This window comes from Branchiostoma lanceolatum, chromosome 4 (assembly GCF_035083965.1).
Source record: "Branchiostoma lanceolatum isolate klBraLanc5 chromosome 4, klBraLanc5.hap2, whole genome shotgun sequence".
Classification (NCBI taxonomy): domain Eukaryota; kingdom Metazoa; phylum Chordata; class Leptocardii; order Amphioxiformes; family Branchiostomatidae; genus Branchiostoma; species Branchiostoma lanceolatum.
Window position 1 is genome coordinate 31,148,641 of NC_089725.1, and position 18,550 is coordinate 31,167,190.

Sequence of the window (18,550 nt, forward strand, 5' to 3'; positions counted from 1 at the left end):
GTACAAGTATATGAATAATTCGACATGTCGAGTTTAACCTATCACTTACACTACTATATAAATGTACGAAGTATCGCTGAGCTTTGGGGCCTTTCTCTTATTCCCCAAGCAGAGGTTTCGGTCGAGTGGGGTAGAGAGAGACGTAAAAATCCCTGACACTCCTACCCCTCTCGACCGAAACCTCTGCTTGGAGAATATGTTTGTCTAGCCATCCCATGCCGCACGTTTCAGGTGTAAATCAATAACGGATTGTTTTGGTATCACGTGAACCGTTGGCACGTATTCCTTTCGGGTCAAACGCACCAATGTCCTTGAACGCACTAAACATAGCGACTGGCAACAATGGTCTGGTGTAACTAAATATTTCAGTCTTACATGCAAACTGTAACTCTTAAGTTAACGTTACATGTATTCTTTGAAGATAGTTCAGCCTTGATACCATCCTCTATTAAGTAACTATATCCTTTCATTAAGTACCTACTTACCATCCTCTATTGAGAAACTATTTTTGGCTCATCCTCTATCAAAATTTCGTTGTCGCTTTGTTGCCACCTTGTATCAGTCTCTCTCGTAAAAGCTTGTGTATGCAAAATGAAATAGATCTGCAGTCGCTGCACGAAGTGGCAGTTAAGTCTGAAATGTTTGACATGGTTTCTGGCACGTCGGCCACGTGCGTTTGTTTCCCGGCGCAGGCGCGGTGGCGTTGTAAACACGCGTGACGTCACGACAACATGGCGGCCTCCCCCGGAGATCTACGTGACGAGCAGAACTTGTGCGATGGCTGTGAACTCTGCGGGGCCATGCAGAACCTGTTAAGGTGCGGAGGCTGCCGGACCGCCTACTACTGCAGCAAGGAGCACCAGAGAACGCACTGGAAGAAGCACAAGCGTATCTGCAAGTCCAAATCCAAGAAGGACGACCGTGACCCCACGGCGAGCCAACAACCCAGAGTGACTCCAGCTACGGAAGGCAACGTAATTAGCAACAACACGTGTGACTCTAAAACTGAAGCGGACTCACAGTCAAAGTCACAGCCACAGAAGACAGTGAAACAGAACGACACGGGTCTCTCTTCGGTATCGCCGGACTTCACCAGTTTCCGAAGCTTTTCCGACATGTTGCCCGAGGACGTTGAGAACAACCGGGACGCGTCGCGGACGGCGGAGGACGCCCCCGCCAGCAGAACCGTGCTGGACGCGAAGAGAGACAAGGACATGGCGGAGTACATCGTGCGGCGGCTCAACACGGACGGCATCTGCGTCGTGGACAACTTCCTGGAGGAGCCGATCGGGGAGTCCATCCTGGAGGAGGTGAAGGGGCTCCGGCAGGAGGGAGTGTTCAGCGACGGGCAGCTGGTCAACCAGGCGGCCGCCGACACGGCCAGGTGAGGCTGGAAATTAAGCGACACTGATCCACAACAGATCTCTTTACAGCTGCAGCTACATCTACATTCGTTAACCCCCAAATAGCTCCTTCAGGGGCAAAGTAGGGGGGGGGGGAGGTAATTGAGGTCCCGGACTAAGGCGGGCAGGGCTCCAGCCTGGCACGGAACTTGAAGCTTAGGAAATAAGTCGAACATCTCTTGAAAAGGAGTGGTCTAAAATGGATGTACATCCTACCGAAGACTGGACTCTTATTAAACGTCTTTTTAACGACAGCGTATTCTTAGATGCATGTATTTTCAACGATGCACACTACTTTCTGAATTCATGTTGTTGTGATTCTAAAATTTGTTTGAACAATAGACCTGTCCTGTCGAACATCATTTTACCTGAATTGCAGAGACTCTCTGCAACCAGGAGCCAGTAGGAGGATAATCCTTGGTGGCTGCTACATTGTATGCTTTTCCTTGATATAGTGGTCTACCTATGCAAGGGTTTCAGAGCCCCTAAAGCTAAACCAAAGTCAGCCTTTTTTGTCCGTCAAGTGCTGACTTTGACAGAGGTGTTAAGAATCGAACAGGCTTTGTGATTGGTCTATTGTTACGTTTTGGGCCAATGACTGTCAATCCGCATCATACAATGTTAAAAACTTAACACCATCCTATACCTCAAATACTTAAAAAACGTTAACCCATTTCGTGAAAGTTTTATGTATTGTACCCTCGTTACCCTGTAAAAAATCAACAGACAGTTTATGTAGATGCCTATAAATGCTGATAAAGTTCTTTGATTTGAAAAAAAAAAGGAACATCCGCGGCGACATCATCACCTGGGTGGAGGGGAAGGAGGCGAACTGTCGGCGCATCGGCCATCTGGTCTCCCGCATGGACACCATCATCATGAAGTGCAACAGCAAGCTGGGCAAGTGCAAGATTAACGGCAGAACTAAGGTAAGAGTTCATTGATTTATTAGGATTTTCCCCCAATACAGATTTGTTTGAACCAACCCCCATCTCCAATCCAGACTTGGTTGACACAACCCCTCTGTCCAATCCAGACTTGTTTGACCCAAGCCCCTGTCCAGTCCAGACTTGTTTGACACAACTCCCCTGTCCAATCCAGACTTGTTTGACCCAACCCCCCTGTCCAGTCCAGATTTGTTTTACCAACCCCCCTGTCCAATCCAGACTTGTTTGACCCAACCCCCTGTCCAATCCAGATTTGTTTGACCCAACCCCCTGTCCAATCCAGACTTGTTTGACACAACCCCCCTGTCCAATCCAGACTTGTTTGACCCAACCCCCTGTCCAATCCAGATTTGTTTGACCCAACCCCCTGTCCAATCCAGACTTGTTTGACACAACTCCCCTGTCCAATCCAGACTTGTTTGACCCAACCCCCCTGTCCAGTCCAGATTTGTTTTACCAACCCCCCTGTCCAATCCAGACTTGTTTGACCCAACCCCCTGTCCAATCCAGATTTGTTTGACCCAACCCCCTGTCCAATCCAGACTTGTTTGACACAACCCCCCTGTCCAATCCAGACTTGTTTGACCCAACCCCCTGTCCAGTCCAGATTTGTTTGACCCAACCCCCTGTCCAATCTAGATTTGTTTGACCCAACCCCCTGTCCAATCTAGACTTGGTTGACCCAACCCCCCCGTCCTATCCAGATTTGAGCGACCCAGGCCCCATCTCCAATCCAGACTTGTTTGACCCAACCCCCCTGTCCAACCCAGATTTGAGCGACCCAACCCCCTGTCTAATCCACATTGTATGATCCACCCCCCTGTCCCCACAAGTTTGTATTTAGGTTACATGTTACTGCATATTGACATCAAGCCAATATCAGAGCCTTTACGTACGCCAGTGCAAGAGACAGCCGATGCAAGGGCACAGACACGCTAGACGCTACACTGTGTTAGCTTGAGGAATGAATCCACTCTACTTAATACTACATATTGACAGTCAGTAACATGGTTTTACCCTTGGTTTCACTTAATAGGAAGTGAAGATCTTGTACCCTTGCCATATGCGAGAGTCAAGGAGAGAAATTGGTTTGACCTTTAAGAAAATTTGATAGTCAGCTCTATTTGCAGGTGGCCTTGGCTTTTCCTTTGCCCTGTAGAACACAAACAAGCTTGCTAGGCATCCCAACCCGTAAGTGTAAGTACAGTGTAGCTTATGCCAACCTAGAAAAAGACAAGAACAACAAAAAGCCACAACTACACAACTGCATGGCAGTAAAAGGCAAGTGCCACACTCACTGTACCAACAAATGCCATCAGATTTCTGCATTTTTGTGTTGACATCTGTCTATTTCTATACGATGTTGTTCCTTTCAATCACAATGACAGTACCCCTGTGTTGGACACTGTTGGTTTCATCAAAATGAAAGAAATTCTGGACTTTGACTTCCAATAGGAAGGAATTTGGACTTACCTATAGTTTGACCTTGCAACCAAAAAGAATTGGGTTTCATATTTATTCTTCCCTACCTCCGTAAATAGTTTCATCAGGTCGGTAAATCACTTCAACATATTTTTCTTATGTACACAACCTTGATTCTCTTTTCCCTACTGACGGTTTCCTTAGGAATACTACTCTCCAAGCAGACGTTTGGCTCTGGCTGGTTTTTGAGGTATTTTTAGGCATTTTTGTCAGGCTTTCTATTTTGTCTCGTTCTCTTGATGTAGCCAAGCCAAACATGCATGGTTTGGCGACATAAAAAAAACGGGATAAAATGGAAAGCCCGCCAAAAACACCTAAAAACTTGTCAAAAGCTAGCCTGTCCCAGACCTCTGCTTGGAGAGTATACAACCTAAATGTTGGTAGAGAAAAGATGTGTACATAAGAAAACTGTGTATGTTGAATTGTTCCTTCCTATTTTTGATTGTGAACATGTTGTCCTGATTCCTACAGGCTATGGTCGCCTGCTATCCCGGAGGGGGCTCACGCTACATCAGACACGTCGACAACCCAAATGGAGACGGTCGCTGTGTCACCTGTATATATTACCTCAACAAGAACTGGGATGTACAGGTAAGTGTTAACTTGCTTCAGGGGCTTTGTCCTTTTTACTGAGGGAGTGAAATAATGTTTCTGGCTTGCATATGTGTTTGGGCGTTTGTGTGTGTGTGTGTGTGTGTGTGTGTGTGTGTGTGTGTGTGTGTGTGTGTGTGTGTGTGTGTGTGTACATGCAAAAACATTACATGCTAGTAGATATCGATATATGATATGGGAAGATCAACATGACATATCCATGTATGTCACATAATAAATAAAGAAACTAGGAAAGTACATGAACATATCGTTACAAATTGTAACAAATGAAGGGATGTAACACTAACAGGGAATGTCTGGAATCTTCTGGGTGACTCAGCATGTGATGAATACAGGGTCTATGACTAGTATGAGGTCACTTCTATAGCCAAATCCCAGAGCTGATATAGATAAGGGTGGGAGGCGTGATGCTTTTAAGGACACACAGCGCAGGCAGGGTGTGAATAAGAGGGCCTGTTATTAGAATAGAAGTGGGTGACTCAGCATGTAATGAGCACTTCAGTCTATAACTTATAAGTATAGCCAATTATAAGAGCTGATATAGATAGATAAGGGTGGAAGGCTGAATGCTTTTATGGACACAGGGTCTGAGTAGGGCCTGTTATCAGAGATGGGTGAGTAAGCATGTAATAAACACTTCTATAAGTGTATTCGGATTTTAACTGTAAATCGTATTTGTAATTTGTCCGTCCCTACACATTTGGTCATCACACGACCATCGTGACCTGAGCTTTGTGTGACCTACTTTCTTTCCAAATAAAGAATGATTTTACTAACCAAATCCAAAAATTCCAATAGCTGACGAAGACAAGAAAGGAGGGCTATATGTCCATATTAATTAGTATTTCTTGTGGACATACAGTACAGGCAGGGTATGACCTCACTCTCACGCTTAGAAGTGGGTGGCTAAGCATGTGATGGACTCTAAAGTTAAAAAAAACACCCAGAAACAGCAAATTGTTCACAAGTGAAATGGGGGCCATGGCCATGATTCACACATTCTTTTTCTGGACTGTTGAAAACCAAGAGGAAAACATTCATGATTTAAGAATTTGTTTGTTCAGTTTCAACTGTGGCTTGGAGCCAAGAACTCATCTGTCACAATTTACAATTCCTTCACTGTCCTGTACCATGTAAAAATAAAGAAGAAAGCAAAACATCATTTTGAGGTGGAAGATTTTGCTTGTAGGCTACCTTGGCACAACTTGTTATTGAAAATACCCCTGCACGTAATAAGTTAATATATAATATAGTGTTAACTGCAATGTACTTCATGCATTTTTGACTGGAAAAAAACTTGGCGGTAAACAAGTTGTCAAGAGATAATTAATTGATCTAAACCTGCCACATGAGAATTTGTGGCCTTGCGTGAGGACGTGCTATTGGGTAGTTGAACTGACATGACCTGGGCGTAAACACTCCTTAAAACAAACAGACTGAAGTTGAACTGAAACTGTTCCCCTCCAGCTCAGGTCATATACTGTAAATACAGAAATGTTCACGGTGGTTTTATGTCCGCGGTTTTCACGGTAAGCTCTTCGCCACAAACTTTAAACCACTGCGAAATTTGTAGGCCCTCCTACCCCATTGTCTACTTCTGTCTCCAGCGCGAATTGAAAACCACCACAAACATTCCATTTTCTGTCACGATGTTAAAAACATGCAGACTTAAATGCAGTATATGGCCCTCAACATCTTTGGTGTGAAGCTATATATGGCTGTCAACATGGGGAGCAATGTATAAGTCACAACGTGGTGTGACACTGTTCTGTCTAGAAGTGTTCCATTTAGGATTTGGACTTTGGAGTTAACAAAGCATGCGTACTTGTCTGACAGCCGTGCCCTTGACATCTACTAGTAGTAGTTCTATAATTTCAAATTTGTGAAGTTGTGAAGTACAGAGTCCCTTTAAGGCTTATCAGTATCTTTGGGTATTGTTACAGCCTTTTATTACAAAAGCTAGAGCAAAAGGTGCTAGCTAAAGGTAACTTTTCTTTTGAGTTAGGAGATACTGTTGATACAACTTAATTTAGTGGTATGCATAAAGTTTACTGTTTATTCACTTTCAAATTTCTTAGCAGCCATGCTATGGCTGAATTGCACAATTGACAAATTCATGTACACATTCATATACACATTCATATATACATTAAACATTCCCCTAGTAAAGATACCCTTAGTCTTTCTAGATTCCATGCAAATACGCAAAACATGAATAGGTTCTACTCGAATACATTCAGAAGTTCTGACATAAAACAATATAGCGACATACAAATGTAAGGAAAAACTTGTCTGCTTATGTGGTGTTTAGTAGTTGTTCGACTCTCTCACCCCATCCTCTGACGTTAAACAAACTCTGGTTGCACGTACAGCTGGTAGGTACAAATTTCAAGCAGTGAAACAGTATGTTTACTGTCAATCACTCAATTCCTCGATCAGTGACTGCAGAGAGTGATTTATTTGTGTTCTCAACAAATGTACAAAAGTTAACGTTTCACATGTCAAGTAACGTAGCATGCATCCCTTCATTTTCTTAAGATATCTTTAGTTTTGTTATAGCTTTCATCTATGGTAATGACACCAAAGTCTGAAATAAATTTTTACATTTCTACAAATGGCAAAATGACAGAAAATCATTCAGTTTGACTCGTCACAGTGAGTCAGACACCAACGCAGAAGACTTGAGAAATGATTCAGCAGCAACGTTGATTTGATTTTCCATATTCCCAGTGTCCTTCCATATGTGCCACTAGGCACTATAAGGTTAACAACGATGTTAACAATATAGCTCTGCAGGGCTCGAAATTGATTTTTGGAAATAGGTCCACTGGTGCACCCAACCAAAACATTTAGGTGCACAGAAAGAATTTTGGGTGCACCACATCAAATAAAGTTGAATGCCAGCAAAAGATATTTAAGTTAAACGCTCTCAAGAACTTTAATCTGTAATCCTATAGCTAACTTCAAAATTTCAAATAAGTAATACTGTAACATCAAATAAAGTACAACAAAAGGTAATAATGCTTTTTCTGATACAAACATTTCAAGAATATTCTGTATACAAGTGTAAGTGTATAATAGTACCTTTACCTGATAGCCTTCAAAAATATCTAGGTGCACTGGTGCACCCATTGTCAAAAATTAGGTGCACCGCTCCAATTTGCACCCAGTATTTCGAGCCCTACTCTGTGTACTTGAATGAAGCATGACAATGAATTGATGGTGGCCTAAGCCACAGCAATGTTTAACAACGTCCCTTGATCTGTGTCTTCAGAAAAACGGAGGGTTGTTGCGGATATTTCCCCAAGGTCGAGACGAGGTGGCAGACATTGAGCCCAGGTTCAACAGACTCCTGTTCTTCTGGTCCGACAGACGGAACCCCCATGAGGTGCAGGAGGCCTTCGCCACACGGTCAGTCTCTCATTTATTCATGTTTGTATCATTTGTTAAATTGTTTTTATCTCCGTGAAAAATGGAGATATAGTTTTGGGTGTGTCTGTGTGTGTGTCTGTCTGTTTGTGTTTCCGGACTACTGTAGTCAGCATAACTCAAGAACCTCTTGATAGATTACGATGATATTTGGTATGTGGGCGGGTGTTGTGAAGCTGAAATTCAAGGTCGATTTTGGGCCCCCTGGTATTGGGTGACCTTGGTACTGCAGCAGAAATTTCATTTTTGTATCTCTTGACCTGGATGTGCTATGGTCTTGATTTTTTGGTTGCAGATAGCTTGTGATGTAATGAAGAAGTGGTGTGGGTTTGGGCCCCCTAGTTTGTATTGTGTCACCAGGACTCGAAGTACTTTCTTCCATGCTACCTGCAATGCCAGTTGAGCCCATACTGGCATTAGTTGAAAGAAATCAACTGAGGTGGTTCGGACACTAGCACAGAATACCAGAGGACAGAGATGAGCAAAAAATCTTTAACTGGACACCTAAAAAGAAAAGACCACCAGGCAGACAAAGAGAGAGATACAGTTTCTGGAAAAGAGGAACCAAACTTCCAAGCAGTTAAGAGGATATAGCAGTATTGAGAGCTTTCATAATGAGGCTGACAACTTACACTAGTTACAGGCCGCTGGCCTAAAGGCGTCAGGGTGAAAAACTTGCAATATGCAGTGAGTTCTTGAAGGAAGGAAGGAAGGAAGGAAGGAAGGAAGGAAGGAAGGAAGGAAGGAAGGAAGGAAGGAAGGAAGGAAGGAAGGAAGGAAGGAAGGAAGGAAGGAAGGAAGGAAGGAAGGAAGGAAGGAAGGAAGGAAGAAATTTGATTTATTCTAACTTTATGTGCAGAATTTTTGATATATGATCATGATTACCTACAGCACACTGTTCTCCAGAACTTTGCAAAATACCAAGACCGAAAGTTCTACATGCAGTAGAAAGGAAACCCACCAGGGGGCCCAAAATCTAATGATCTATTCAATATTTATTTTTATGTAGATATGCCATAACGGTCTGGTACTTTAACATATGATAATGTTTCATGTTATATGTTGTATTTTATGTAGATATGCCATAACGGTCTGGTACTTTGATGCTGAGGAGCGAGCTCGAGCAATGGAGAGAAGTCGCGACTCTATAGGCAACTCCTGAGATGGGTAAGTGTTGTACATTTGATGTTTATTGCAGCACTAGTGGAGGGGAATCATTCAATGCACAAGGATTCATTTAAAGGCATTGCAAGGCTCTAAATACTAGGTATATATGCACCTTTACGCACCCAAAATTCTTTCTGTACACCTATATTTTTAGCACCTATTCCTAAAACTTAATTTAGAGCCCTGCATTGTTTTGTTATTCAATGGTAACTGCGCCATTCTCAGTTCAGTGTTCTGTTGAATTAGCTGGAAGCAATGCTTGCTGTGCGTGTTGTTGTGTGCTGTGCTCTGGCTGCTGCTCTTGTGGTCCTGCATGTGAAAGCCTGGTACTGCACATGTAATTTTCTAGTGTAGAAGCGAACTGTAACTGTGAGAGCTGCGCTGGAAGCAATGCTTGCTATGCATGTTGTTGTGTACTGTGCTTTTGCTGCTGTGGTCCTTCATGTGCTGCACATGTAATTTTCTAGTGTTGAAGCAAACTGTATATGTAAGTAACTGTGTGAAGTGCTGGCTTGCCTGCTTTGTCTTGTTGCTCTTATTTTGCCTACTCGCTGCATACATGTATATAGCTGCCCTTCAAAAACTGCTTGCAATTCTCTTGCTTTGACTATATGTACTTTACGTAGTACTTAGTAGTAGTGGCTTGCCTCCTTTACCCTTATGTTACAGCTTTCTACACGAATATAGACCCTCCAAAAACTGGCTCTCAGTTCTCTTGCTTTCACTGTGCAGTTTTTACAAGGTAGTACGTAACAGCGGCTTGTCCCCTTCATCCCTGTGTTACAGTCTTACACTCTTGTTTCTACATGCATGTAGCCTCTACAAATACTAGCTGCCAATCCTTTTGCTTTCATTTTTCCATCAGTGTTTGGGTTCTAACAGTGTTTAACCCTCTCTCTGCTGGTGTAGCCTTTTGGTTGGAAATCTGTATTGACTATGAGGTCAGGCAGCAGGAGGAAGGTTAAAGTGGAACAAGCATCTCTTTTTTCTTCTCCCTGCGGTGCTTTATGCCATCCCAGCTCTTCTTGACTTGCTTGCTTTTATTTTCTGGATTTGCATAGAGCACTCTATGTAGAGTGTCGTCGTGTGACATGCAGTATTTGCATCCATACATATATTAGTCTCCCGTTTGTATTTCAGTGAAGTGTAGCTCAAGCATTTTCGACTGTCAATAAATCTTAAGACGTTCTCTAAGATAACCAGCATCAAGTGTCCGAAGGTCTAAAAACTGTGATGCAGAAGAATGTCAGAAAGCTGGCTGATAGGTGATAATGACAATGGTTTTATGCATAATCATGCCCACCTGGGGCTAAATGCGTGAAGCTAAAATACAGGAGAGAACACTATGCACTCTTGAGCTACAATTCACTGACATGCAGCAGGATAAAATAGATTGTAACAGGTGCAATGTATGGCAACCTGTGAATACATGACAAGTGAACTATTTGTAATATTAGATGGTGGACAGTCTTAGTTGTTGTCATGACGATGCTGAAGCTTGTACAGGGTGGAGTCCTGACACTGTTGTCTGTTTTCGTCACACGTATAGCTCTTCATTGGAGGCAGTTCCTGTGGCGACAGCTAGGGGGCATCGCTGTCAAACTCTCTCGGCAAACGGCATGACAGGCTTACATTGCACCTTAAGATAATAGTAGAATCCTTGTACTCGTTAGGAAGATGTTAATTAGTCAACAGTGCTCCAGATGATTGAGTTCAAGAGGTGATGATATTTACTCCTGTAGGTAACCACCACTGGCCTCTCTGCCTCATGCACTTTCCTTAAAGTTAAACTTTAAAGTTGCAGGTATAAGAAATGTGCTAGAGTGCTGTTAATGAACTATGATGACTTTCAAACCATCAGGCAAAAATATTAAAACAAACCAAAGAATTTCATTAAAAAAAACTATTTCTTGTTTCACTTTCGCCTAATTTATCAATCCGAAATTTAATATTCCTTCAAGAAATGTTAGCTCTGAGGACCTTCCCTTTGGCAGTTTGTAAGGTGTCATGCCATTGGGCAGTTATCTTTGTAACAAGGCCTGTGATTGGTTGTGCAACTCTGCCCTGTCAAATTATCACCATGGTGATGAACTGCAGCAAGGAGGGGTGTGGTCACTGGTAACTATGGAAACATAACAGGTGTGTTATTGTCTTCCATAAGGACTGGTGTATTATTTTGGATTGTTTATCTTAGCATGGTAAATAGTTATGATATTGAGCATTATCAACATTTTATCAGCTGTAATGTGGGTAGGATTGTCCGAAATTAAAAAAGAAACCAGTATCAAAGTTTCCACTCCATTTCAGGACTTGAAATATGCCCTTATGTCACCCCATGGGTTGGAGTATCGCCACGTGCAAGGGTTAGGTGTGACAGGCCACTCGGTGTGATATAACCAGCTGCTGTCGTGCTGTGTGCCTGCAAAGCTGGTGTGTTATGCCGAAGGGCTGTACAAATACAGAAACTGAACCAGTTCCGGATGAAAGTTACATTCTCACTGCCGGTGTGCTAATACCAGCTATCAAAATTACACTCTGACGGGGCTCAAAATAGAATTTAAAACTAGAAAGGCAACATTTGCGAGCAAATACAGCATGTTTAGCCATACTCCTCGCCATGCAAAAAATGGACTCTCCCCAAATAACAATGGACCATTCTAAAATACTTGCACTAAAAAAATGAATCACCCCAGTCCAAAACTGAGTCTTCCAGTAGCACCTCAACACAATATGGACCAGTCCACAACCATATCCACTAATTGATTAACACTTCTGCTAAAGAATGGACTTTTTCATAATCATTCCAGCTCAAAATTGAAAGAAATAATTAAAGAATCCTCCCCTTGCAAGAATGGGATATTCCGTGCCATTTCCATGTAAACCAGTCGAAAAATATCCGCTGAAAATTACACTCTTGCGCATAATCAACCCAGTTCAAAATTGAATTAAAAAAGATCAGCCCCAGGGAAGAATGAAGTTTTCCATAGTATACATATGAAGGTTTGACAGGAGACGAAGGAAATGACCAAAAACAACATATTTGGGTCAATTCAAAGTCACCGAGAGGGTTTTAATATAATATTTGTAATATGTTTGAACTATTTTGATTAAAAGAATGTCTAAGTCACAACAGTTCTAAAGTGTTCAAACAATTAGAATTGAAACTTATAACATGTTTGAACTCATTTCACATACGTTGGAAACATTTCGAACGTAACTACACAAAAATCTCTTTATTTAGAACAGTTTCAAACCATCTATCCAAATGTTTCAATGTTCGAACAATTTGTAACAAAAGATTTTCACAATTGCCCTCATAAACGAAGGTGCTAAGTCCTCCTGTGTGTTTCTGCCTATTTTCGGTGGCCGCGCTAGACCACCAGCGGATTTGTTTTGACGGAGCGTCACCCGCGCGCGACGATGTACACTGTTCGGCACCGCTAATATCCGGCATTTTCCCGCTCCAAAACACTCCACAAGACCCACGTTTTTAGTGTTTTGCCTCTTGTGCAACACGATTCGATTTGCATTACTAACGGGACGAAAATGATAGAAAAAATTCACCCCGTCCCGGCGTCCGTCCCAAAAACATGAACGACATGAAAATATATTTTCTTACAGATTCAATCACAAAAATCAACAGCATGGGATTCCAAATTTTCGCAACGGCCGACCATTTATCATGGTTGAACTTCCTTCCAAGGCGTGCGATAGATAAACATTCCCGGCACATAATAGTCACTAGTACCAGACTAACGCAAGCTCATGATGATAATAGGGAGAAAGTTTGTCAGTGAAGTTTGGCCACCAGAGGGTACATTTATTTAACGTTACAAGCTAGCGCAAAGGGGCGAATCATTGACCTTACCGGGGACTGACTCTACTGGCCTAATCATTCCTTTTTTGCCGAATTCTACGATCCATACGCCCGTACGTAGGACATGTAGGAAGGCACCGCCTACCACCCGCCTTTGATCATGTATGAAGTCGGCGGCAGAGAGAGATCATCAATCAATTTTGACAGGAGTGTCGCGCCAGTCTGAGGAGAAACGATCTCCCGTGTTGTGTTGAAGAATTTGGAGTTTGAAAATATCTGGAATAACTAATGCTAGAATAAACATTCACAAAATCATTGATTTAACTTGTTTTCTGTTATAAAATTTCCTAAACTGCAATTTAACCACTGAGTTTAAGGGAACATGGTGTTTTCCCGATAATCACGTTAAATGTTTATGTCCGGTCTTTCCTCCTCGTAAGCAAACTTCAAGCTTGGCCAGGTGCAAGGCACTCGGGGTCAATGACCTGTAGGTCATATGTAGTATTGAAAGTGACAGAAGTGGCAAATATTGTCAAGAATGCCCAAAATAAATCGTTTTGAATATATGTATGCCAAAAATGGGAATGTAGTCCTTTAAATATTTGTTCAAGCCACATATACAGCAAATTTCAGGTCATTCGGTTGAAATACAAGGGCGCAGGAGGCCAAGATATGCTAAAAATAGCCTAAAAACCTCAATAAAATCACTTTCAAGGTCAATATCAAAAAAAGGAAAAGAACGTACATTGGTTTTTGCCTACATTACCTCTGTACCAAATTTCAGGTCATTTGGTCAAAAAATGACAGAGATGAATCGATTTGAAGATTTGACAGGAGAAGAAACATGAGAGAAAACAATATGTTGAGCCATACTTATGGCTAAACATAAAAAATGCAATTTTTAGATATAGCCTTAACATTGCAGGGTAAAGATTCACATCAGCAGCTAGCGATTTTGGGGCTTGCTTTCATAAATGGTCAGCTTTTCAACTGCATCCTCAATACATGATTTTTTACATGATTTAAAAAAAATATTTTCTATGAAAAGTCTACAGTGAAATTTAATGCCATGTGCACACTTGTCTGTACAGTAGTAGAGTTAGTTTGTTCTAAGGTATATGGTAAATCGATAGAGACTCTAATCTAGAGACTAGAGTTGTTCCCTAACAACCAGTATCTGAAATGCAGGCTCTCTGTGCCATATTAACGTAGTGTCCTCTGTTTTTGAGTGATCCAGGGCAAGTCATGTGTAAATGTAATACAAACATGACAAGGTAAATAACTACAAGACTACAACATTGTAGTACAGTAGTAGACATGTACATGTACATATAGTTGAGGGTCTGAGTGCAGTAGAAATGTGCAAGAAGATGGTACCATTTTGCTAACAGTACAAATGTACATGTATGTAATACACGTGATTGCACACAAAAAATGTCTACCTCGCTACTGTTACAAAGACACAAGATTGCTATGTTTTTCTCCTGGTTGTTTTAAAAGAAAAAAAGGGGGTGCAGCACTGCAAGGATTGCCTTCAGCAATTTGATCTGTTGTTCCCGAGATTTTCTGTCTGAATATGATGATGAAGATCATATTTAAGGCAGGGAAAATCCACAGTCCCAGCTTTCCAACATAGTTCTGGTATCAAATGTCCAGGACCTGGTCATCTGGCAGCATTCAGGGAGTTGCCATTAGGCCACACCATTTCTTGGTTAATGGAATTTTTGAAAAAATGCTAGATTGGAAAATCAACATGAAAACAGAATCTCAGAGGAAAGTTTATACTTTGGTGCACACAATTTCAGGGAGTGAACAGGGTCAGGTGCAAGTTTTCACCCCAGCTTTCTGTTTAAATGATGTCCTTGTGCTTAGATTTAAAATAAAATCTGTTAACCGAGAAATTAAATTGGTGTGGCCTTATGAAGCATATGGTGCCGACTTGTACTTAAGGTAGTTTTTAAGTCCTGAAAGGGAGATTCTTTACGATAGCTCAAAGCAAGCGTTTTTTGAGAAATGAACTTGATAAGGCCTAGCCATCGTGTTGCATCCCTGTAAGAGGAATATACTTCTCCTCTGTAGGAGATGCTATTAAAGTTTATGTAGATATCTAACCATTTTCTAAGTGTACAGAGTAAAGAAATTTGCTACTGAAAATGTTACAGATCATGCTGCAATTTATTTCCATTCATAGCTTCATCCAGTTAGTTTAAATCATTTCAAGGTAAATTTCTTTCTAACACAACCAGACTCTTCTCACCTGCCATAGTTTCGGCAACATGTCGCCTGCTTTCTTCTGGGTGTGACAAACTCTGCAACTTTTGTATCGCCACCTAGCAGCAAGGAGTGGCATTGCACCACTCCATCACACAAGGTAGATGAAGTACCAGTCACCTCTGGTAGTCGACAGTGAAATGACGTTCTTACGGATTAGCTTCAAGCAAAACAAATTGTTTCATGAATCATCAGGTTGGTTCATCAAAGGAGTTTTCTTGTACTCGACAAAGTCCCTCTGAAGCCCCTATCTCACTCGACCCACGGCAGGGTGGAGGCCTGAATTGGATTTGTGTTACCTTGACTTTGTAAGGCTACACAAAGTAATTTTTATGGATGACGTCCGCGCGCGCATTGATTTTGGTCTGTTCCCAGAAAAAAACCCAAAAAATTCCGCTTCCTGTAACTATGACCAAAGAGTTACAACAGTGCCGCAAATCAATGGGATATGGAAAGAAACAGGACAAGACAACAACTGCTGTTCAACCTCAACTGATTTATTCAAATTATTGCTGTTTCATAATGAATAAAATAATTGTTAGTTGTTACACTGTGTTCTCTCATTCAATTTGTGTCCTAACATGTGTCGTCGACTATTATATTTCAAATCTACATTGTAGGCATCTTGTTTTTTTCGGCCCTTCTTGTTTTTTTTTCGCGCTCTCGCATTAGATTTAGGGTCTCCAAAGGACGTCATCCATAAAAATTACTTGGTGCAGCCTAATGGGAATATCGTGCAAAAAGTATGACTAAAAAGACAACAAAACACACAAAGCGTAGAAAGATTTGTTTTTTTATCAATGAAATTCAGAGCGCTCTGTCAAATAGCCCGGTTGCAGCAAGGCTGCCAATATGCGGCGGGTCCAGTGAGAGAGGGGCTTTACCTGCCAGTAGTTCAGTAGTCTGCCTAATACCTTCCCTGGGGCTAGAATAACTGTAAGCTCCAATGAAAACATAGAACTTGCTACACTCAGTATAACCCTGCGAAAGGTAGCAGACAGAGTACCAAAACATTGGTAGGTAAAAATTACCTAGTTGTGTTCAAGGAAACTCCACCATCCAATGATTATAAATACAATGTATATTGTAAAACATACATTTACCGTCCAAATGTATTCAAATGAAACAAAAGGTACCTAAGAAATGTGTGTAAAAGATGATATAAATGGTGATGGAGGAAGATAGATTTGCATTGGACTGAAAATAGTCCAACATTTGTAAGAAATCGAATTGTCTGGAAAGGAGAGTTGTGTATGTGTTGTGGAATGTTAAGGAGGACACAAGGCAAATGTTGGGGTGTTTTTCATGTGTCCCTAAAATGACATGTAACAACATTCTAGCTCATCGCAAGCTCAATTGATTAACCTCAATGTTAATGTATACAGAGTTTGAAGGAGAATAAATGATATACTGATGGTATTGCGTTTTTGTCTACGTTCATTTCTCTTCTGTGTGAATAAGTAACTAGACTGACTGGAGGGAAAGCACTTTGTTGTAGAAGTGGTTAGTAGCTATTAAATCACACACACACAAGGTCACATAATCATTTGCCATGTTAGAATTTGACATCATACAGGCACCATCTAATTTGTTAGTATAGTGTTAGAACCCTGAACGCACACCAAGGTTATCATTGCAAAGACAGAGAATAACATACATAGGAAGTAAAATACTTAAATGCAAAGACACTTCAAAGTTAAAATGCAAAGATACATAATTTCCAACCACAGTGATAATCACTTTATACACTTTTGGGAAAGACACGCAGCCATTAACTCTTATACCTACTAACATAGATTGTCATCAACTCACAAAAACAGATTGAAATTCATTTTATACAAAGAAATCATAACCCTCTATGCAAACTGAAAGGTAATGAATATACATGTGTAGTAACATCTTTCCTTAAGCATTATGTAGCTGTCCTGTATTTGTCTTAAAAATTCTTGCATATCTATTAGAAGGGTACAGTTAACAGATCAATAGCATGTGTGTATAATTTAGTTTTGACAAAATATTGAATGATAACAAGTCATGCAGCAAAAAAGTTTACTACTTTTAGGAAGCTTTTGAGATGTACTTTGTTTCTTCTTCAACCTGGCAAGTCAGATCTCGTCTTGGAGTTCTCTTCACATGACTGATGATGTTACTAGTAACTATCACTTTGCAAAAGACAGTTGTGTATATAGGCTTGCATTAGTGTAATCTTGTTGTTCTAAAGAGCATGTTAGGCTTTTACTGTATTACATAAACAATAATATGAATACTAGTACATGTATAGTGCTACCTTAAACTAAAAAAAAAGTAAAAATGAAAAAGTAATCATTGTATTATATTCATTGTTACCCTTTATGCTCTATGTCACACTCATTGGCTTGAAGTTGAAGACTCGCGCCTTTGCAAATTCCTGGTATTCGTTGTTTCCTTTCTCAAGTGTGTGTGGGTCCAAAGTCTATGTAGTAGGCTCCCTCCTCACTGCCTACACCGGGCATCTCATACGCTCCATGCTGGCTGGTCCCATGAGACTGACCACGGCGTGTGGTACTGCCACCATCCATGACTTCACAGTAAATGCCGTTGTCGCTCGCGCGGTTCGTTCTAGTGTCTGTGTAGTAGGTGTCATCAAACGCATTGTTTGGAACAGCTTCGCCTCTTGTTAGTTTCTGATATTCGCTGTTAATTCGAGTGTTCGGGTCCAGGGGTTGGTAGCCTCCTTCATCAACATTGGTATTCGCTCCTATGTCAGGAATAGCGTACTCACTGTCATCATCACCACCAGTTGATATGGACCGACGACGATTCATGTTGCTGTTGCCAACTTCATCAAAGACCCGGTTGTCAAATGTGGGGCCTGTTCTAGGACCTGGGTTACGGCTGTTAGCAGTGTCTTCAACTGCCTGCGAAGCTCGAGCAGTACCATCTCTATACAAAGACAACAAAGTTTGGTATTTCCTTTGTAATTCTTTTACTTATACAGACTGAAGAGAAACCTAAAACCTCAAAGTTGGACGTCAAAAAAATGCTCCTTAAATGTTGATTTGAGATCTGATCTGGTGATCTTTATTGTCACTCATTTGCAGTTGCCGATTGACCTGATAAAAGACCCCGGATAAGAAAATAAAAGTTTCCATTTCCACAAAGTTTTAGGTCCTGAATTTTATTGCAATTTGTTTATAGATAATATCTAACTTGGACAATGGACTATTGTAAGCATGTATATCTTTTTGAAAAGATCAGTAAAAACTGTTTATTACTTACTTTCTTTTGGAAACTACAATAAAAGCCACTGCTGCAACAAGCCCTATCAGCAGGAGTGCTGCAACCACACCAGTGCTGGCCATTGCTGGAGAGACGAAGATCGTCATTAGGACAAAGCACAGAGGGGACAAACTGTAATCTTATGATTGCAAAATGTTTTGATG

General features: G+C 41.2%; 1 protein-coding gene and 1 long non-coding RNA gene across 3 annotated transcripts; one reads left to right on the forward strand and one right to left on the reverse strand.

Moving 5' to 3' along the window:
* Positions 1 to 680: 680 nt before the first annotated feature.
* LOC136434017 (prolyl hydroxylase EGLN3-like) lies at positions 681 to 11,597 on the forward strand. 2 transcript variants are annotated; one of them, XM_066426671.1, is made up of 6 exons: positions 681 to 1,384; positions 2,188 to 2,332; positions 4,304 to 4,423; positions 7,719 to 7,855; positions 8,951 to 9,034; positions 10,588 to 11,597. In XM_066426671.1, coding segments are annotated over exons 1-6 (1,140 nt in total). In that variant the 5' UTR covers positions 681 to 731; the 3' UTR covers positions 10,589 to 11,597. The 2 variants fall into 2 exon arrangements, with proteins under 2 accessions (XP_066282768.1, XP_066282767.1); XM_066426670.1 differs by having other exon boundaries at positions 682 to 1,384; positions 8,951 to 9,040; positions 10,590 to 11,597.
* Positions 11,598 to 16,425: 4,828 nt separating this feature from the next.
* Positions 16,426 to 18,512, reverse strand: LOC136434019 (uncharacterized). Its single transcript, XR_010755690.1, has 2 exons — positions 18,387 to 18,512; positions 16,426 to 18,050 (listed from the first exon to the last, which is right to left on the reverse strand). It is a non-coding gene; the product is annotated as an uncharacterized lncRNA (long non-coding RNA).
* Positions 18,513 to 18,550: the final 38 nt, after the last annotated feature.